This window comes from Dermatophagoides pteronyssinus, unplaced genomic scaffold (assembly GCF_027571235.1).
Source record: "Dermatophagoides pteronyssinus isolate colony J.1.1.1.1 unplaced genomic scaffold, Derpt_VIB-CSIC_2022.12 sq0002, whole genome shotgun sequence".
NCBI classification, from domain to species: Eukaryota; Metazoa; Arthropoda; class Arachnida; order Sarcoptiformes; family Pyroglyphidae; genus Dermatophagoides; species Dermatophagoides pteronyssinus.
In genome coordinates, this window is record NW_027461526.1 from 2,537,604 (window position 1) to 2,560,946 (window position 23,343).

Sequence of the window (23,343 nt, forward strand, 5' to 3'; positions counted from 1 at the left end):
CATTTTTTAGAACAAAAAAAATGACTAACTACATTTGCTTTGGAATTTAAAATAGGATTTTCAGTATTGTTTTGTATTGTTTTGCTATTTTTGCTAAATTTGTCATTCCTATTCTCTTTTGACTACAGGCTCAAATTAAATTTTGTTCGGAATAAGATTTTCAGAAATTTCAAAAAAGATGTATCTAAGAAATTTCGACCAACAAACTTATTTGATGATGAAAGATATAGTTGAAAACTACAAAAGTTCTTCTTACAGATGGGAACAATATTTTGAAGCATCGTTGTTAATTCTCTTCATTATACGAACAATGAACAGTATTATGAGTTTTTATTTTGAATCATACTACGAATATTGGAGATATGATTTCGTTAGTGCTTTCTTTTACAGCTTTAATTCACGGCTTTATCTTCACTATATGGTTATCAATATTTTGTTCATGATTACATGTTTATTAACAAAATTCGCTTTCTTTTTTCGACCAAACGATCCATCATTTCAATTTTTTTACGATTTGATTGTAGTGAATACCGATAATTTTCAACAATGTTTACTTCCTGATGATGAACAAACATCCAAATTACTCGAAAAATATCATCAAAGAATGTCAAAGAAAAAATGGTCCATTTACCGTCGAATTTTTTTCACTATAGGTTTAAGACGTCTCTATGAATGGTATCATTGGCAAACAACTCAAATAAAATTTATGATCGATTTTGATAATCTAGATAAAACAAGATTCAAAAACTATAAATCAAAATACCTACCAAACCTTTCGGCTGAATCAAGATCAAGAATATCATTACAGTTATATTTAAATAATAAATTCTCTAGATTCATGCATCTCAACCTTTTGCCTACATGGATAGTCTTTATGCGAAAATTTTACCTTGACGTCACTTCATTTATAGACTTTGATGGATGGTATTTTAATTTATGGCTAATTATAGATTCAATATTAATAATTGTAGCTGTCATATTTTCTTTACAAGTGGGTTTTTTATTAGCAGCTGTCCATGGAATTTTATTCGCTTCGATCAATACTCATGAAATTAAAAAACTGAATTTAGGTCTAAAAAAAGTTTGTCGCAAAATTCTTCATAAAAGTGACCGTAAGGTGATGATAATGTATCCAATTATTATATTTAAAATCTATCAAAAACATCTTGAAATATGTTCATTTACAATGAAAATGTATGAAAAATTTTGGAGCAAATTATTTCTTGGATTATATTTAATATCTATACCACTTAATGTATTATGCTTTATAATAATACGTGATCAAAAACTTGGCCTGGGAGAAAGATTTCTGATTTATTACATTACATTTATACATACAATATCCCTTATTTTATATTCTTTTATGATAAGCCGTTCTAATGTTGAGTATCATTGGCCTAAAAAATGTCTTGCAACAATCATACATTCAATCAACCAGCCAAGATTAAAAATCAAACTTAATGGATGGTATGATCGGTTGATACATGGACCGGAATATGTTCCCACCATTTTCATCCTTGGTACTATGAGTGATCGATTAATTTTTCAGGTAAAATATTGATTTTCATCTTTATAACATTGAGATTTTTTGTCTGATCTACTTTTAATCAATAGATGATTCTAGCATATATTGGGTTATTCATTTTTATTCTTTCACGTCTTCGAAGTTTTTACGAATCAAATCTAATTTAAAAAAATAAGTTCTATTGAGTATAATTCGAATTGAAATATTTGCAAAATTAAAACTATAAATCGAGTATAATTTGAAAATTAAGTAATTAAATAAATAAAATTTGAAATTTCATTGTTTATTCATTCAATATCTGAATTGATTGTGAATTGTGTTTATCAAATCCAATTGTAACCAAATTAATACTTTCTTTGTTATTTATCCTTTGACTGTTGAAAAAATGATCTAAATTATTAGTTTTCACATGAAATCTTTTTTGGAATAAATCATTCAAAGTTATGTTTTTCATTCATCATTTTTTATGATTAGTATGAGAAAATTTAAAATATTGTATGTTTTCATAGTTTTTATGATTTATTCCAGTGACTTGGTGGTCGTGAATGTCATTGAATGTCATTTTGAAAACCATAAAATTATTAAATAAATTATGTATGAAATTATGAGCTTTTATATCTTATTATCAGGTTGATTTTCAAAAAATAAAATATAAAAAAAAAATAAACCGATTCTTCTGATATTTGAAGACTTCTTTTTTTAAAAATCGATTTTTTTAGAATAAACAATTATGACTAATCATTGGGTCGATAATAATAATGACATAAACTTGAAAAAAATATCCAATAGCAACCGAAATGTATTCTGATCATGACACCAAAAAATAATGTTCCATTTTTTCTTAACAATCAGGTAATTTTTTTTCTTCATAGTCATTGTTTGTTCATCATCGATCCAAACAACTATTGGTTATGATATATTATATGATTCTTAATGATTGAAGATGATTTTTTGCCTTCGAACAATTATTTGTTTTATTCGAGAATTTTTCACCTTCATACATTTGTCAACAAGATAAATTTTCAGAACAAATTTCAAAATTAAACAATGGATGAACTTAAAAACCTTAACAATATTCCCGATCGTCATGACGTTAAAACTGAAAATAATATAAAGAGTAATACTTCGGGTAATTTATTTTCTCCACATTTATTCAATTGATTTGAAAGAAAATTTATTTATTTTTACACAGAATCCGATTCCTCCACCGATAGTGAAGACGATTCAAATGATGAAAATTCTTTTCAAGTAGTCATGAATCAACAACAACAACAACAAACCACTGAAACTAATTCAAAAATAGAAGAATCCTCGAATTCAAGTAAACATAAACATGGTCCATTGAAACGTTCGTTTACTCCTTTGAAACAATTTTCATTGACAAAATTTAGGCCAATAAATTCATCGGTGGCAAATGTACCATTTGATTTTGCGACATCATCTTTACATTATTCAATGGATAATTTGAAAAATTTGACGGCAAATAGAATGAAATTTCGCAAAGGAAATATGTTTCGACGAAATGTTAAAACTGCACACAGAAAAATGAAACGTAAAATAGTTCGATTTTTTGCCAAAAAACCATAACATTTTTGGGTTTTAACGTCATCCACAAAATGTTATGGTTTTTTTCCTCAATATTTTATGGAAAACTGAAATCGTGAAATATTAGGATTTTTTTCCAGAATATTTCATGATTTTTTGGCCAATCTTATACTCAGCCCAAACATTTCATGGATTTTTTGTTTTGCCCAAACATTTCATGGATTTTTTGTTTTGTCCCAATATTTCATGGATTTTTCTGCTAGCCTCAATATTTCATGGATTTTTTTGCTAGCCTCAATATTTCATGAAAAATTTCTGGACTTAGAAAATTTTTTTCATTTTTTGGATTAATCAAAATTTCATAATAAAATATGTACAATTTGACACTCGGCCAAACATATCGCGTTTGCAATGAATTTGCGAAGTTGGATCTACAAAAAAATGATTGATTTGAAACCACGTTTCAATGAGAATGGAATCCTATCCTATCCTATCTTCCGGACAGAATAATCATACAGACAAAATGGATGTTTCCTAAGCAAATTTTTTTCAATAGGGCTAAAGAAGAAGGTATTGGATTGGATCTTCCTTCATTTGTCTAAGATGAGTTCCTAATATCTAATTTGGTTAAAAAAATATGAAGGGGTCAGATGTGGCAATTTGATCATGAAGCCAAAACTAGTGGCTGTTGTCCACGCTGGCTTCGTAAACAACTTATAACCTAAAATTGCTTTTCAATATCAGATTGGATTCATGATCGATTCATGAAAAGATTTGGTAAATCGATGTTTGTTCGATTGAGCCATAACAATTGAACTTGAAATTTGAAACAATTCGCTAACATTCGAAACATTGTTAATAATTCAATTAAACAATTGAAATAATTCGAATCCAGCATTTTTGTTTTTAAACGAAGTTTTTGTTTTTCGTTTGCCATTTGACTATTTTTCGAATCAGAAAATATTATTTTGTGTAACGGCTCAAAACATGGAAAAAACAATAGAAAGCGTTGTGGCTGGATAAGGAAATCTCCAACGGTCGAACGAGAAATCGGAAGCGATATGGAACTCAAGCAAGCATCAGTGGTGAACTGAGGGCAACCAAGGAAGATTCATCCATTCTTGATAAATTATTAGAAATCACATAGCCATGATTTGAGCGATAATCTGGAAAATAAAGCAAACAAATCGGAGAATTTCAATCTATCCTTGGCCAATAATCTTAATTTTTTATCATTTAATTCACTGATTAACTTGTTTACTTTTTGTTTATGAATTTAAAAAATGATCTTTATGCCACCTTAGTCGGCTAAATTTATCTTTCTTTTCTCTTTTATTTCGCATTTTTTTTGTAAATAAAAATATTTTTAACCAGAATATTTCATGATTTTTTGCCCAAAAATATTCAGTCTTTTTCCAGAATATTTCATGGATTTTTCCAAGAAATATTAGGTCTTTTCCAGAATATTTCATGATTTTTTGGCCACAAATATTTGAGTTTTTTGCCTCAATATTTCATGGATTTTGCCCAGAAATACAAAAAAAGAAAGAAAAACCATAACATTTTGTGGATGACGTTAAAACCCAAAAATGTTATGAATTTTGCCGTTATATTTTACGTTTCATTTTTCTGTGTGTGCCGATGTAAGTTCAAATATAAATAACGAAATCGATTTCGTCTCTCGCAATAATAATGGAAACAATGAACAACAGCAACAAGTGATTTTTGGCTATGTAAATGAAAATGAAGAAAAATCCGAAATTCAAAAAACTGATCAAAACCAGCATAAAGGATCTCCACAGCCGTACAACAAAAAAACATTATTGGGATCAGTCGGCAAATCGAATAATATTCAAGATGAAATTTCTCAAACAATTCCATCTGGTGAATCATTGATGAAGATTGAAATATCATCGGAAAATACTGAAAAGCCATCATCAAATCTTAATGACGGAGCCTTTCAAATTATATGGCGTAATATAATTTATTACCCATTAAATGTTCATGTTGATGAAACTGATTCAATGGATAAAAATCCTACCCTAAAAAAACAAGGATCAAGAAAAGCCATATTGAACAACATTAGTGGAATGTTTAGCAGTGGCCAAATGACCGGTATCATGGGCCCTTCTGGTTCGGGTAAAACAGTTCTTTTGAATTGTATTGCCGGATTTCTTCCAATTCATATCCGAAAAGAAAACACTGGCGATATTCTTGTAAATGGCTTGAATTCAATACGAATCGGATTTGTTGAACAATTTGATCATTTATATGATAGATTGAGTGTGCAAGAAACATTATTGTTTGCATCGAAAATACGTAATGCTGCACGATACTATTTAAATCATGAAAAAGTAGTTAATAATGTCATGGAACGATTAGATCTTGGCCAAATGGCAGAAACCACTGTATCAAAATGTAGTAATGGACAGCGTAAACGGATTTCGATCGCAATAGAATTGGTGTTCAAGTCAGATATACTTATGCTGGATGAACCGACTACAGGCGTGGACAGTGTAAGTGGTTATCAAATTATGAGAGATCTGAAATCATTAACCAAAAGAGTGAGTATTTCTATCAATTCGAATAAAATTTTTTCTAAGTTTCTAAATTTTTATAGCGAAAAGCAATAGCGATTTTGGCCACCATTCATCAACCTAGTTCCCGTATTTTTGCCTTGTTTGATAATTTAATCATATTATCATGTGAAGGGTCCATATTGTTTCAAGGTCGACCGAACGACCTGACACTAATTTTACAAAAAGTTAGCTTACAATGTCCAATGTATACAAGTATATCGGATTTTATTCTCGAAGTGGCAAGCGGTGATTTCGGTCGCAAAAGTCTGCAAACATTATCACATTATAACCATGAAATGAATAAAGATCGTTTTTCGGATGATTTCAACGAGGTTGAAATGAATTCACTTCGTGAAGCTGTGAAAAGATCTCATCTTGGTGATCAACGGTAGGATTTTTCGCAATTTTTTTTAAATAGTTTAAACTAATTTTTCTCTAGATCTTTGGCCCTTTGTACATGGCTAGTACTATGGAGATGCTTTATTTGTATTTATCGTGATCCATTCAGTTTGCAAACTCGCATTCCTTCGCTGACATTGATAGCCATATTTTTGATTTCTTTATATGGTGATACCGTTGGTCAGATTTCGACATGTGCAACAAAATATTTTCTTTGGGATGCGAAAATTGAAAATATCTTAGAATTAATGGAAGAACATTCAAGACGTGCACATGAAAATCTATCCGTAATACTATTGTTGAATATTGTAGCTTTGTTCAATTCTTTGCTTCAATTGGTGATAACGATACCAAAAGAAATTTATGTATTCCGCCGTGAATATAATAATTATAGCTATACCATATTCACATATTTTTTAGCTAAATCAATTAGTGAACTTCCATTCACAATAATCACAACATTTTTATTTACATTTGCAGTTTATCTTGGAACAGGACAAATATTTGACCATTGGAGTCGTATTTGTTACAGTATTTTGCCATGTTGTTTGATCACATTGATTGGACAATTTGTTGGTAATTAAATATTTTATTATACTTATTGGAATAACTGTCTTTTCTATAGGAATGATGATTGGAACAATTTTCTATCGAAGCCAAATACAAGCAGTGTTCTCAATGACTATCATATTGGTACCGATATTAATATTTTCTGGTTATTTTAAAATGATTTCTCAAATGAGTAGCATAATGGCTTTTCTCTCATACATGTCATTTCTAAGACCATCAATGAATTCAATGATGATAGCTATCTATGGACTTGATCGTTGTATTGTTGAGGTTCAAAAAGAATTTCAACAAATTCATTCGATGAATCGAACACGGCCAGATTGGATAGATTCCGTTGCAACATTAGTTGATGTATATGCTACTACATATAATCAAACACAATTAACTACATTAGAAAACGAAGAAAAATTGATCGGATTTATGGGAATCGGCAATGGTCCAAATGATCGGCGACCATTTGTACTACAATATTGGGAACTGTCCGAAACTCTTGATAGTTATTATCATGAAATCTATCATTTGATCATCTATAATCTTGTATTAGCTGTTTTGGTTTATTTAACAATGTTTATTCGATTGAAACGGGAAAAAAATTAAACCATCTCGATAATCAAAAATTTTCCGATTCATATTCGAAAAATATAACTAAAGAAAATACAAAGTGAAAAACATTTCATAACTTTAAATTTTTATTATTAATTTTTCAAATTTAATAATACATAATAAAGATAATATTGATAATCCTCTTATTGAACAAATGAAAAAAAAAGAGTAGATAAAACAAAAATAGCAACCGAAAGGAAACTCTTTTCGTTGCAGGACAATATACAAAATAAATCATAGTAGATTATTTATTTGTAATAAAATTCAACAAGTTCATAATTGAATTAATACGATAATATGAGATAATTTTGAGATTGAAAAAAAAGACATTTTGTCGAATAAAAAGTATCATACGATGAGTGAACAAAAAAAAATAAGAAAATAACAAGAAACAACAAAAACAAAACTTAATGACACTCGAGAGAAAAATAATGTTAATGAGGAAAAAAGAATATTTAAAAAAATAATAGCAAAGAATGAAACATAAATTTGTCATACATCGCATCTTCAATACAATTCGAAATTGAATTGCACATATTAAATGCATTTGATAGAATTGTGCTTTTTTGATATGTCGATTAGTGAAATAAAATTAATGAAATTCTTTAAGATTTCTGACTGTCAGTATTATCATGATTGTAGTTGTTATTTTTTTCATCATCAACTTTAAGACGTTTAGTATGATCAAAAGTATCGATTGAATTATTCATATGATTGATATGAATTATGGTTGTGGCATTTTTAACATTAGAATTCAATACGATTTCGGCATTAACATTTATGGATACGGTGGTTGCAGGTATTACGTGAGTGCATTTCCTTTTTGTTGTTATTGATGGTTCTTTGAACGATGTTGTTTGAACAAGTGTAGATGTTTCTGAAGATTTCAAATCAATTTTATTATCATCAATTATTGGATGAAGACATCGATGACAAACGTCTTCATCATCATTTTCTACGTCTGATATTTTGGCAAGTTTAGAATTTTTTCCATGGCAATGGCTACAATGATGATGGTGAAGAACAAAGTGATGATGATGATGACAATGTAGACAACAGGTATTTTTATCGTCATATTTTTGTCCACAATCTCGATTATCACAATTAAAATGATGCTCTTCATCATCAATGACTGATGATGTTATATCTGGATGCTGCACATTTGTTATTGCGGGTGGTGATTCATTTAAATTTATTTTCTTTTGAAAATCATTCTTGTCTTTGATTAATTCAGAATTTGAAGCTAATTTTATTTTCGATAAAGATTGCGATGGAGATGAAGATGATGATGGACATTGTAGATATGAGTCCGGTGATATACATTGAGATCGAAAAGTTTTCTCATTACAGACATTATCGATTACAGTAGCCGTAAGTGATCCAACTATTAGATCATTTTTGCAATCGGCTTTTGAGGTATCGAATTCCTTCACTTTATTTTGATCTTGATATAATGATTGGAGGAGAGAATCGCTAGAATATGAACGAAGATATTCATGTTTGGGTTTTAAACCAAATAGAGTTGTTTTTTCCTCATCACTTGATGCTGATTCTAATGACCATCTTCGAGAAATTGTTTGTTTGGTTAGCCAATTATTTTCATCATATTCTGCTTCTTTTAACATCTTTTCTGTGGATTTATCATGATTAGAGCAATCTAATTTTGATGGTAAAGATAATGCAGTCGAATTACAAACAATGACAGAATCAGAAATCTTTATGGTTTTGATATTTTCAACTAATTTTTCAGATCTTTCATTATTTGATGATGAACCAATGACAATGGCAGAATCATCCGAATCATAATCAACTAGCGAAACTATTTTGGAAATTTCAAGCTTTTCACCATTAATATCATATGTATGACCAACAGCATTATCATGAAGTTCAGTCGTTTTATGTAAGGCCGAGGATGACGAATTTTTAGTGAAACAATCTATCGATTTGAATTGTTCTTGATCTGAAACGGATATTTTTTCTAGAATTTCATCAACAATACAATGAATATTCGTATCATCAACCATAGGTTTATTTTGGTTGATTTGTGATTCAATTGAATCAATGATAACATTGATAATCTGAAGGCATTCACATTCTAAAGCTAAAGAAGATTCTTGAATATCATTTTCAATTGAATTAGATTGTGGTTGTTGAAGTTTTTTGTTGATTGACTCATTTGATTGACTAATTTCTTCTAAAAATCCAAAATCATCATGATCAAAATGATCAACATTAGTGTTAGAATCTAGATCGTCAAAAAGCCGATCCAGGTCATCATTGGTCAATTGCACTTCAGGTTGTGATTGGTTATTAGGATCCTTCGATACGAAGTCCAATATTGTTGGTTGCATTATTGATTGACGTTGGACAGGCTTAAATAAGGAAAAAAATTATTAATATTTTTTATCATGAAATAATTAAAAATCCAAACCTGTGATGTTGATCGAATCAACGATTGCGATGTCATTGCAGATGACATTTGGTTAATAAATGTTGGATGAGAATTATTGGGATTGATTACTGGTGATGACAATCGAACAGTATCGCTCACTTTCATGATTTTTGAATGTGCTTGAGGCTGTTGGTTGCTATTATCTGGCTGATCATCAATATCATCGAATCTGATCTCTTCCATTGCTTCCAGTAAGAATATCTTTGATAGGTAGCTGTCGAGTAGAAGGATTCAATTCATCTTTGATCATTGTTGATGGTTTTGCTTCAAGAATGACTTTTTGATTAGTGATTGGTGAGGAAAAAAATATCGGAGTGGAAGTCAGACGATGTTGTTGAAAAGCGACTTGCTGTTGATGTTGGCGAATCGTTTGTTGCTGTTGTATCAAATGTTGAGATGATGATATGGGTGCAGCCATAGTGAAAAATGCTTGGGGATTAGGACGATGTGGTTGTCCAGGTGCAAACATTCGCATTGTATTCATCAAACCAGGATTAACCGGTATTAATCTAGGACCATTACGAATAAACATCGGTTGATTGATTGAATTAGAAAAAACCGGATTTAATAATGCAGTACCAGCTTGAGAAGGAGGAGGTCGAACTGTGTATGAACATGGACTAGGTGTATTAGGATGAGAAAGAATAAGATTGATCGTCGAACCATTAGGCGTTTGTGTTTTAATCATTTGTGGTGGTTGAAACGATGGTTGATGACGTGGTGGAGCGAAAGGGCCACGAATCATAAATTGGGGCTGTTGGGTTGGTGCATGAAAGCCTAAATTTTGTTCGGCTGATTGGAATAGAAAAGCCGGACGAACATTGTGCTGAGGATGAACAGTTGACGAATGTTGAATTTGAGGGCTAACTGATGGAGCTAACAATCGAATGGCTGAATTCGGTGGAAAATGGAATACTGGCAAATGAGGCTGAGGTTGCTGTTGTTGTAAAGGAAATCCTTTGGATGGAACTGATTGTTGTTGAATGTAAATTGAATTTGGTACAGGACTCTTTGATGATGTCTGTGACGCCATAACTTGATTAACGGATGAAAGATTTGATTGCAATAATTGAGGTGGCAGTTGAATATTTGAAGAATTGATTTGCAGTTCATCAATATGATGTGAAATTGATTGAATAGGGGTGGGCATTGAGACTGTAGCGGCTATGTTCGTAGTAGTATTTGTAATCAAAGCAGAATTCACTGTTGATTGAATGTGTTTGGGTGAAGAATATGGAGATAGTGGTTTTGGTTCTTCTAGATCAGGTGAAAACGTTTTCATGTCTATGTCGTTATTCAGCAAATCTTTGTTGTCGACATTAAGCAGATTTTGTTCATTTGAATCGGCTACATTTTTGACAATATTATCAACTATTGATGATTCTATGCTTTTTGTTTTATTATTATGACCACCTTGGCCTTGAATAAATGATTCAGTTGTTGTATCGATTTCGGTACTTTTGCTAGACTCAAAAAATTTCTCTGTTTGTTTATCTGTGGACTGTTCAGTGTTCTTTTGTTCTTGAATTCCTATATTACATTCGCCATCATTTTGATCGAACACATAGTCTACATTATCTGAATTGCCCACATTTTCAATATTTTTCAAATTATCCACAAGATTAGATCGATTAGAAATCAATGGATTTACTTCGATTTCTTGTGAAGGTGATTCGTTAGGTTCAAAATCATCAAGATTCATAATAGAATTAATAGCTGAAAATTGTTCATTATCGGATATAAGTTTTGTGGTATCCAAACAATTTATTGGTAGTATCGATTCCATCGATGATGATGGATGATTGGCCAAATTTATGGTTGAACGATCAAATGCTGGAGGTGGTGATGGCGTTCGAAATAATGGATTTTCATCCACAGGATTTGTACTTAAAATAGAAGTCACTTCTTTGACTGTTGCACTATTCATTTCATTATTTTCGAAAGCATCTTGTTGAGAATCATCAATCAAAGCGTTAGTTATTGCGTTTTCTGGGGAATTTGTTGCTTGTTGATAACAGATATTATCTTTATCATCCGATATTTGATTAATAGATTTGATATTCGGTAAAGTAATTTCTGTATTCTCAGTTGTTGAACTACAAATCTGTTCGACCAATTCATTACAAATGGACTTTTCTAAACAGGACGTCATTTCATTGCTATTATTGCCGTTTTGATCAACTCTTGCTTCACCATTTGTAGAAAAACGAATAGTTAACTTTTTTACAGTTTCCGACTTAGATTCGGGGTTATTATTGATTTCTATTTCTTTTTCATTTTCATAAGAATTTTGAATAATTTTAAAACCATTATCATCAGAATCTAAACGTTTGAGTAGAAGTTTAGGTAATTTTGGTGTATCTTCTTGCATCTCATGACATTTTTTTGATGCTTCTTCATCATAGTCAGCGTGATTGAATTTGAAATTATCTAATAACTCATCATTGACATCATCATCATCATTATCTTTATCACCGATTAAAGAAGCATTCAGACAATCCATCATTATTGATTCGGTGAATTTTGGCTTTCCAGTTAGCGTATATTGTTGACGTTTATGAGAATAATTTGATTTTCTGGAGATATCTGTTTGAATACTGGTATTAAATGGAGATTTCGACACTGAAAAATACTGATCAATATCATTATCTTGATGTTTTCGTCGTTTATTTCTATCATTATCATGAGTATCATCATCATCATCATCGTCATCCTCGAAACTAGATGGGGTGGAATAGGTACTTTCATTGGAATCATCATCATATGTATCATCATCCTCATCATCATTATCACTGAATAAATTAGCCGAAAAATTTGAACGCTTTCGTTTTGCAGATTGTGATTGTAATTCTTGTTCTTGTTGTGCTAAAATAGATCGTGTAGCTGTAGATGATGGACAGTGGAACAGTGAATTATTTGTCAATGAAATACGGATAGGCGCTACCGTTTTGACATCATTATTCGATTTGATAGATAAATTATTCATTGATGATGATTGTAGCGACATTGAATCATCAAGATCGTCGAATGGATTTTTAACAATCTCAGTTTCATATTGCTCAATAACTTTATTATCATTATGATTATTATGGTTATTGTTGTTGATATTATACAAAATATGTTTCCTAGTGGCTACATTAGGTAGATCACGAGGTTGTTGCGAGTTGATTTCAGAATGAAGAAATTTTCCATCCGATATCGATTGTTGATGATGAATAAAATTATCTGAATTCATGTTGTCTGATAATGAATGAAATGTCGTTTGTGGTTGTTGTTGTTGATTCATCCATGGTAGTGCTTTATGCTGCTTAGATTGATATTGATGATAAGAAAAACGAGGTTCAGACCGTTGACTAGAAATATTGTATTGAATTTGATCTTGTTGAGCAATAAACCCGTGTTCAGTTTGGTTTGAATTAGAATATGATTGTTGCTGGAAAGAAGGAGGCAGATGTTGTGGATTTCGGGAATGTAAAAGTAAATGATGATCATCTTGAATCGAATGATGATCAAGTTGATCGGAATAGTAATGTAATGATTCGCGCTTTTGCTGTTGTGAATGTCGGGCCCGTTGACGTTGTTGTTGATTAGTCATTAATGCATCGATTACATCAGGTGGAATTTCTAAACCGGCCATTTCTGCTTCTTTGAGAAGAGTTTTCAAAGATTTTGGACGGCCACGACCACGTTTCATAACTGTTGTGGCCGATGATGGTGATGTTGATATTAAAGATTGTTCTACACAGGGTATTCGTGATATTAAAGATGCCGAAGAAGGCAATTTAGCCAATAATGATTGAATCAATGATTTTGAAATGGAATGTCTGGAAGTAGATTTGTTATTACTATTGTTGTTAGCTTCATTTAAACGAGGTCGACCACGAGAACGTTTTTTGCCAATTCCAGTTGTCGTATTAGAATAGGATTGCTGGTGATGATAATGACTAGCTTGACGATTGTAATGGTTATCTGGAATGTGGTGACATTGATCCAACAATGAACTAGAATTACCTGGAAATGCATATGGATCAAAAGATTTCGTGTTGCCTGCAAAAAAAAGAGAAGATATTAATCTTTTTGAAATAGCAAAACAAAAGACGATTAATTACTCGAAAACGTAACGGATGAATTAAGTTCATCACTTCCAGGAGTTAATGGTTGTAATTTAGGCTGCATCGACAAAGGAGGCGGAGATTCGTTATCAAATCTATTGTCACCATCATGGTGTAGACGTCGTTGATTGGATGCCAATGTCGTTACAGGTGACAATGAACAATCATACATTGAACTCATTGATGATGACAATGATTGTGACATTGTAGGATCGGTTGAAGATTGATTAAACCAATTGTTCAATGTTGATTGCGGTGATGAATTGGATGAAGTTGAATGTTTTTTCGGTCGGCCACGTTTTTTACGCTGACGCATTTCACCCAATTTTGGATCAAATACTAAATTTGGATCTAATAATGGTGAATATTGATTATTATAAGAGCCTTGGGATTTGTTATTGTTGGCATGAAAATCGTACGGCAATTTAGATGCTGCCAATGATGATAATGGATTATAAGAGCCACTGAAGTCGCATGACGGACTGGTATTCCTATCATGGCTATTGATGTTTGATTCTTGACATGATGTTTCTATTGATGATGTTGATCGCTGTTGTTGTTGAATGATAGGTGAGACCTGTCGAGAAGTCATTTGCGCCATTTCATTCAGATAGGATGATAATCCACAAAACTTTCTTTCCATACGTGCAGATGATGCAGTATTATACTTTGTCATATTATTATTATCGAAAAAATCATTGTTATGCATAGGATTTTCACAATTATCATCATTTGAATTAAATTCATCGACAATTGTGCTACTATTATTACTGGACATTGACATGAATGGATCGATAGATCTTTCTGTAAATGATTGCAGATCTATGGTTGATGGTGAATGTTTAATCGACAAAGATTTTTGGGATATGTTTGTCGCGTGATTGAGGTTAGAAGTTTGCTGCACCGAATAAGGTGAATTTGACGGTGTCTCTTCATGTTTGATATGATTAATAGATGATGATGTATCCAGAGATGAATGTGCTGAACTATCGACATTATTGTTGAACGATTTCATCGATGATTCGTATTGTGAATGTGTTTGTGGCGTAGTTGTATTTGTTTTAACAAATGAATAAGGCGTCGATGGACAACTAGAAGTTGATGATGATGGACAAAGGCCAGATATAGTTCCGATACTGGTCAATGGTGATGTCACTGGTGAAAATTTATCATTATTCATCAATGTCGGTGGTAAATGTGTTTTTTGGCTGTGACTATTTGTAGTTTTATGTGAGGATGTTGATATAAAAGATGGAGATGTCCTTGAACAAGATGTCGATGATGATGCCATTGAAGAGATCGAAGTAGGCTGTGGTACTGAATATGGTGAGGATATATCGACAGATGAAACTGATCCAATAGATGCTGATTCATAGGGCATGGAGTTCAATCTAGATCCATTTTTCGAATGTGTAAGATTATCATTTGCTACATTCGAATGAAATTCATTCAAAGTATCACCGTTGTTTATTGATAAAAGATTCGGATTAAAATTATCAAGTAAAGGCGAAAGATCATTATTATCGTATTCATCGGAAAGTAGTGATGAAGGCGGAAGGAAATCATTACCAATAAATTCATTCAATGTAGACTGAGATTGAGATGAAATAGGGAATGGATTCAAATCATTCATCCATTGATGAGCATCAGTATTCATATGAGCTTGTGCTTGTGGAAAATTAGCATTCACATTTGTCTTTGAATAGTGGGAATTGTCTATGAATTTAGAATCGACATTGGCCATTTTGGCTCGAGATACAAACGGATCACTTTTTCCATTGAATGATGGACTAGTAACTTGTTGTCGCTGCTTTTGTTGATATTGTTGAAATAGACTTAAATGGGCAGCAGCTGCAGCAATGGATGCTTGTGAAAATTGATTTGATTGATGATGATAATTATTATTGGCATGATCATTATTCAATATTGATGAAGATGGTGATGATAATGATGTGGATGAGGATGATGATGATAATGAAGATCGAATTGATTGATTGAGAAATTGATGATTAGAAGGATGATGAGAACAAGAATTTATCGAAGAATTTCGTAACTTGACCGAATGATGATGAACATTATCCGCCATCATTGTTATTGGAGGTAAATTATGAAAATTGGATGAAAGATTTGAGTTGGCTGGTACAGACATTGTTTGTGAAAATGGATCCATGGATAATGAACCAGATGATAAACTTATTCTGCCGAAATTATCATCACCGAAATTGGTGTTACCGTTTAACAATGTACAAGAATTTGATGATGAGCTTGACAAATTTGTACGCATTGTTGTAATTTGATTTTTGATTAAGTAAAAACATAAAAAAAACGAACACAAATCTTTTCACGAAAACAAAAATAGCAACAATAATGGAAATGACCATCAATAACAATATGACAACATTATCATCTTTATTAACGATGATTACCAGACAATGATGTTGCCAACACGAATTCAATATCCAATTTTTTATGATCTAAGTGGACATCCTTGACGATAATAACATTGTTGTATAGAATCAATTGATATCAAAACAGAAGAAAATTATTGATTCAATAAAATGATTGTGGTCGTTCCGGTAATCATCAAACATTTTTAAAAAATCATCATAAGAATAGATGCTGTCATTACATAAACAATATTGGCAATAACAAATAGATGATTTTCATTCAAAGATATGATGGTTTGAATGCTTTAAGTATCTTGTTCGTCTGATTGATGGCAAATTTACGTTTACTTTTCTTTTTGTCACTAAATTGAATGGCTATTCAATAAGATGATGATTTATACGTGCTGTTTGCGTCATGTCTCTCTCTCTTTAGGAATCAACAAGTGGATACAGCATTATATTTGTTCATGTTCTAGGACGATAATAACAACGGTGATGTTGATGTTGATGATTATAGTATTATGATTGACGAAACGATCAGGAAAGATGAAAAAAACAGGGACATATGAAAAAAAGAGAAAAAAAAACTAGTTAGTCGATGATTTTCATTCGAGGATCGCCATCACCATTATGGCGTTTGGTGACGGCAAGCGAAAAAAATGATTGAAAAGGAAAAAAATAAGGATATTACTACTATATGATTACAACTATCATTTTATATGTATACTCAAATACTCAGTGTCGCACAGTGGTTGGAATTTTTTTTTTTTTTGACTATTTCGATCATTGATCGTAAAAGGGAAAGGAAAACTAAAAATGAAAATCAAAGTTAAATGATGATTATGATGATTATGAGACCAATAAAAGCAAGAGAATCAACAAAAACGTGCAACAGCCATGGCGTGATAATCATCATTATGATGGATTTAAGTCTATTTAAAAATGAAAATCAAAGAATATCACTATGACAATAGAAATTGACAGATATGAAATTTGGGAAAAAAATTCTGTTTAAAACAACAACATACATTGTATATGTGTAATTATTCAAGAAAAAATGTATTGATGTAACAGAATCGGATCCAATTAAATTGAATCCGACTGAATTTCTCAATTCTTATAATGTACAGTAAAAATTATGATTCAAAAATAAAAATTGAACCAAAATGAGTATATGGATAAAAAATGGTCTCACATTTTTTGAGGTGTGTATGATCATTTTTGTCATCTTCATCCAAGCAACGAATCGTATAATGTTGTTAATAATATACTAATTTGGTAAACTTATCAAGCAAAAAAAGCGCCTGAATCAATATATTGTTGGCTGCATATGACATTCAAACAATAATCTATACAAGCAAATGAATAGGAAAAAAAAATGCTTCAAGCGTATCCGAAATGGCAGTAGCAGCAGAGTTGTTTGTATCCGGATTTTATCCTTCGAAAAAAAGACTAAACAAAAACATCATTATCATCATCTATACAACATTCATTATCAATGTATTCAATGTATCAATAATTGACAACAAATCAATAGATTTAAAAATATTCGATCTGATAATCAATCTATGTTATTTATTGACTTGTTATACATTATTCATACAACACAAATAAATTGGACTGTTATCATAATAATTTCGCAATAAATTCTCAAAATTGACAATAAAAAAACAGCTCCGACGAATTCAATTTTTCTTCGTAATTCAAAAATTCAAAATTTGAAGAATCGTTCACAATTCGACAGATCCTGGCAAAGCTCTAATAAAGATAAAACAATGTTGCATAGAAGAAAAAAAACAATTCTACGACAATTCCTATGATGAATTAGTTTAGTTTCAAATTATTCTAACGACTTTATACCAAGTTACCAAAAAAAAAAATTTTGACTGTAAACTTTTTAATAATTATACGACAGCTTGCAGTTTTTTGTTTGTTTGTTTGTCCATCTAAATTGACTTTTTAAACAGTGATCGCATATCACTCGGTTATTCTGCTTTTTATTTCAGCTATGTATCAGTCTATATTTATGTCATGTATAATAATGTATTTCATTAAACCCGATAAAATTTTCAACAAACTAAACAAAAAAAAAACTTCAGGCAAACTGAATTGGTGAATGAAATAAAAAACATGCACTAACAGACAGACAATCGATCCCAATTGACGATGTCAGAATGGAATACAAAACTTTTCTTGCCACCACCTTTGGACAAAATAAACAACAAAACAAAAATGTTTTAACAAGCTAATGGTGTTGAGTCGGAACACACATACAAAACGAAGGACACCATTTGGACTAACAACCGAATTGGTTTCAGTACTCTAAAGTGTTCAAATAAACACTACAGCGAACACATATTGAATGAACATGCGAATTTGAGTACAAGAGCCCGGGTTTTGTATATTTTCACATGTCAGTTTGTTGGCAGTTCCATTTGGAGCATTTATATTGTCTAAGTATTATTAGTTCTAGTAGTGAACAAGGCATTCATTTTCGGAAAAGAAGAGCTTCAACATATTAACGTGTGTGCATGTATGTGTATGCGATCGTGATCGTAAATGGTGGCCATGATGATGATGGAAATGGTGGGCACCGAACAGGCCGACAAGACTAGGCCAGGCGCTATCTGTCTATCTAATAATCATCATAGTTGAGTTAGCCCTAAATGAACATTGTCACCATTGTCAGCCAACATGCTGTTATTGGCATTCATATCTAATACATGCAGCAACATTAACAATCCTAAATCCAACAATAACAACAAAGAGAAAAAATTGATGATTGTAATGCAATATCATTGATATGGAGCGGACTAACATATGGCGCCCGCATTAAAATCAGCCAACCGACCATGACAGGCTGAAGTACTGGCCATAAACGTAACACAAAACAGACAAAAATTTAAAGATAGGTTGGTTTGGCTGAATGCTTTTTGTTATGCATTAAATGGACAATCAAACAAATAGGACAAGCGATACCAATGGATAAATGATGTAAATGTCGTATTGTAAAATGTCTGGATGTCATCGGTATATATCAAGGGAAAAATAGAATATACAGGCAATATTAGACAACCAGCATGATGATGGGCCATACGTTCAAGTTGACAATATTGTCGATGTGTGAAAGAGGTACATTTACTCTTATAAAACAAATGGAAATGACATCAAATGAATAGACTTGATAACAAAGCTAAATATTTCACATTATTGCTGTTGTTGACATATTACATACTCTTTTTGTATAAATGTATGTTTAATCAAACATGTCATTAGTTTAGATGGTCTCAAACAAATTATAATCAGTTTCATATATTGTTAAAAAAATTACAAAGGATTTATAGATTCTAAATGCATTGTTAAATTCAATTCGATTACGACGAAAAATTTCAGGATTGGTTGGTAACAACTGAAAATTCTAGCTAGTCATATTAAAATACTAAATGATATGAATCACGTGTGTTATCATCGAGTGGATTGAATTGTCAATTATTCTGGGTTAATTCAGTATGTCAATTATAGAACATGTCAATTCTTGATTCTAGAATTGACAGATTGTATTATATAAAAGATCAATGGAAAAAAATTGCTAAACAAGACCAAAAATTGTATTGAATAAAATCTAATGATGAAAGAACAAAAGAAAAAAAATGATGATGGAAGAAAAGTAGAACGTGCCAAGAATATTATTATCAGTAGAAATAATATAAACATCTCTCAATAATACAATTGTTATCAATCATTTTTCAACTGTGATCTAAACAGCCCATTGGGCACAAAAAAAATATCGGAAGACTTCCTAGAGCCAAAAGAATGTTAACAGATTTAAAAAAATTGATTTTTTTGAACATTTGAAAACTGATTAAGCTATATAATAAGAATGAATTGGTGTTTAAATTGGATGACATTATTGATGTGTGCCTGGTCTCACTAAAATAAATCCTTTCGTGAATTTTTAGCCAGTTGTTCTTTACTATTCATAATATTTTAGTGACATAAGCTTGTCATAAATGATTATAACAGACAGACACAAAGATTACGGCAACGTCGTCGTCGACGAGGACAGACCGACAGTAAAATAATCAAACTTTGATATCAACAAGTAACATATATAGGCAATGTTTTTATTATCATTATTATTGAAGTTTAAGTTTCAAAACCAAAATTACGACTAATTAATACCTTCAATAGACACATAAAGCCATTCATCATTGGATGATTTAAAATGATAAGGATCATTATCATTATAAATGATTATCATGAACATGTTTCAAACATGATAAAATCTATTTAGTCATGAAATTTTAGAAAAGTATAAAGATCGGATAATCCATTAAGCTGTTAATAAATTATTTTTTTTCTATTGAAATGAAAAGAAAAAAGTTCAACAACAAAATAAAGATAAATTTAGAGAAAAAATGATCAAATGTTTCGAGAGAATGCCAAAATTTTTTTCACAATCAATATATTCTAATTGATGATCAAATATTGATAAACTTACTTATAATTAATTGAAAGAAAGATTTGGAAAAAAACTATTATCAATTAAATATAATGATAGAATTGATGACAATTTTGTTATCATAAATAGAGTAATAGGATTGCCATATGATATCACAAGGGAAATAATTCTTAAAAAAAACAATATTGAATCTGACAATGAAATCAATGAAGAAAGATTTTCGATGATGCAATCATGCGGTCGGTGTGTTTGACTGTTTACTATTATTGCTGACAAACGAATAAGGAGCGAAAAAAACAACAACAAATCACATAACAATTCTGAAGAATCGTTTATAGAATTTAAAATATATTACACACATATACACTCAAAAATCATTCAATTTATTCGATTTGAATGTTGAAAATGGCAAAAATTTGTTGATTGGTAAAAGAAAACTATCCAGTTTAATGTGTTTTCCATCATTCGAACCTCAAATCATTCAAGCACGTACTCAAAATATAGACACACGCACATAGCACTTATAATTTTTAGTAATATTAGCCATTACATTCACATCCATTTCAGTTATAATCATCATTGCTCCCAATGAGAGTCGAATGGAGCCAGACCAACCAAAAGTGAATCCTAACAGCCTACAGATTTGGCAGATCACATCACATCACATCAATTCAGATCACACAACTTATAACATAATGATATAGAAAGGCAGCCGACGCATCCAATAATGGACGAAGATGATGTTTAAAGATTGCACTTGGAGATAATGTGATGGCTGCTGATGTTGATGGTAGTTTGGGTCGGAATAAATTTGTGTGTGAAGAAAACAACAACAACGAAAAATTGTAATTTCGATAATAAATCGAAATTTTAGCTGGCAGTTGTAAATGTCTTGTTCAAATGTTTGTTGGGCTGTTGCTTATTGGAGATTATTATTGCTGATATCGGATCGTTAATTCAGTTTTCGATGATTGTTCATCAGACGGACATCTGTGCGTGTGTAGTTAAATGAATGAGCCACTTTAAAGCTTTCAAAGATTCGATGTAATCATATATTGATGATGAGGATGATGGGGCTTGTTTTTTGAAGTTTGAGTTCCAATTACAGTGTGTGGATAGACTTGGAATGGATGACTGAATGAATGAATGAATAGCTTTTTACGAGAATGTCTGCTTATGCCATGAGCTATATCCATTATAAGCATGTCTGACGCCTGGCGTCATAAATTCGATGAATCCTATAACTAATTATAATGCTACTTCTTCTTGGATAATACCTTTCAAATTAAATTTACCGCTACATTTCAATGATAATTTACTTGTTGTAAAGTTAGTGATTTACACATACAGGATATTATTATTAACAGTAGTAGCATTCTATTATGAAACATTAATAATATAACTGTGATAAGTGTATATATGCGATGGCGGGAAATCCTTGATATAGATTTTGCAACTGTTATGACCACTACTACAAAAATGCCCTGTTTTGACATATTTCTATCTTTGTTGGATTCGATCAACTTCCAAAACATTTCGTCACGATTGCGGTAAATCACTTGATGAGAATCGAGCCATGACCATTTTGTTTTGTTGATCGTTCATCAACTGAATCCATGTGGATTCAATCAAATGGAAAAATTTGGGCTAGGTCGAGCTAATCAAATCGATGCCTTTTGAAATTCTTTATTTTCAACAAAAATAGGAGTCATGAAAATTCAAACAAACAAAAATGAATGAATAGTCAATTAAACTGGAAACATTTGTCATGTTTGTATGTATGTGTGACACTAACCTATTATAATTGTCAACAATGATGATGATGGCAATGAAGTATAATTGTACAATTAGAACAATGACAACAGGTAATAATAATCCATTCATTTGATGGTGACACTAATCGATTGCCCAGTTGTCATTATTATTAAGATGATGATGACAATCAATTAATGTTTGTCGATCCTCAGACATCAGAATAACAGGTTAATAATCATAAGTAAACAAAATTGTCAATGTTGATGAATCCAATTTTCAATCATCATCATCATAATAATAATCAAGGTAATGAGCCATTGAATCACAATTGAATGAAGACTACAATCATTAATTTGATGGTGTTGTATCATTTTTTTTTTGTTTTGTTCTACAGTTTTACTATTATTTTGAATCTTGATGAATCAAGGTCAGAATTTCGTTTTTTTTTTCATTCATTCATCCATATTGTTCGGTTCCAACAAAAATGAAATCTATTTTGTTAAATCTAAATATCACAATTATAAACGGAAGTTTATTGAAATCCATTCAACCAAAGTGATTTTTATGTTTTATGATCCACTCACTATATCCCTGAAATTTAAACTATTTGCAATTGATTCAGGTTTAAATGTGGATTATTTAATGCTGTTTTTAAGCTGTTATCATCATTGTTTTCGCTTCATTATGTTTGCAGCATACTCAAAACACTAATGTTAATGTTAAAGTAAATCTACAATCAAAAAATTGGGACTCATATGCCTCAGTAAAAAGAAAAAGAAATAAGATTATTTTGATCTTGGCATTTCTTTTTCCTGTTTTACAAACTATTTGATATTTTATTTGAATTAATATGTAGAAATTTTATTTTTTAATTATTACAACACATTGAGTTCAACGTATCAACAAATATTTGCCCAAACATCAAGAGTATACCGATAACAAATACATAGGTGA

General features: G+C 31.0%; 2 protein-coding genes across 4 annotated transcripts; one reads left to right on the forward strand and one right to left on the reverse strand.

Moving 5' to 3' along the window:
- Positions 1 to 4,712: 4,712 nt before the first annotated feature.
- On the forward strand, positions 4,713 to 7,751 carry LOC113799665 (ATP-binding cassette sub-family G member 1-like). Its single transcript, XM_027350352.2, has 4 exons — positions 4,713 to 5,634; positions 5,691 to 6,037; positions 6,089 to 6,624; positions 6,674 to 7,751. Exons 1-4 carry the CDS (start codon positions 4,966 to 4,968, stop codon positions 7,213 to 7,215), a joined length of 2,094 nt encoding a protein of 697 aa, XP_027206153.2. The 5' UTR covers positions 4,713 to 4,965; the 3' UTR covers positions 7,216 to 7,751.
- A 1,929-nt stretch (positions 7,752 to 9,680) lies between these two features.
- Positions 9,681 to 21,791, reverse strand: LOC113799437 (uncharacterized). 3 transcript variants are annotated; one of them, XM_075824884.1, is made up of 3 exons: positions 21,185 to 21,791; positions 13,783 to 16,644; positions 9,681 to 13,720 (listed from the first exon to the last, which is right to left on the reverse strand). In XM_075824884.1, exons 2-3 carry the CDS (start codon positions 16,067 to 16,069, stop codon positions 9,834 to 9,836), a joined length of 6,174 nt encoding a protein of 2,057 aa, XP_075680999.1. In that variant the 5' UTR covers positions 16,070 to 16,644; positions 21,185 to 21,791; the 3' UTR covers positions 9,681 to 9,833. The 3 variants fall into 3 exon arrangements, with proteins under 3 accessions (XP_075680999.1, XP_075680997.1, XP_075680998.1); XM_075824882.1 differs by lacking the exon at positions 21,185 to 21,791 and adding an exon at positions 20,674 to 20,974; XM_075824883.1 differs by lacking the exon at positions 21,185 to 21,791 and adding an exon at positions 17,368 to 17,634.
- Positions 21,792 to 23,343: the final 1,552 nt, after the last annotated feature.

Coding starts and splice junctions, on each gene's coding strand:
- LOC113799665 (XM_027350352.2), top strand. CDS start 4,966: ATGAAGATTGAAATATCATCGGAAAATACTGAAAAGCCATCATCAAAT. Junction 5,635..5,690: donor TGAAATCATTAACCAAAAGA/GTGAGTATTTCT, acceptor AAATTTTTATAG/CGAAAAGCAATAGCGATTTT. Junction 6,038..6,088: donor TCTCATCTTGGTGATCAACG/GTAGGATTTTTC, acceptor ATTTTTCTCTAG/ATCTTTGGCCCTTTGTACAT.
- LOC113799437 (XM_075824884.1), bottom strand. CDS start 16,069: ATGCGTACAAATTTGTCAAGCTCATCATCAAATTCTTGTACATTGTTA. Junction 13,721..13,782: donor TTCATCCGTTACGTTTTCGA/GTAATTAATCGT, acceptor TTTTTTTTGCAG/GCAACACGAAATCTTTTGAT.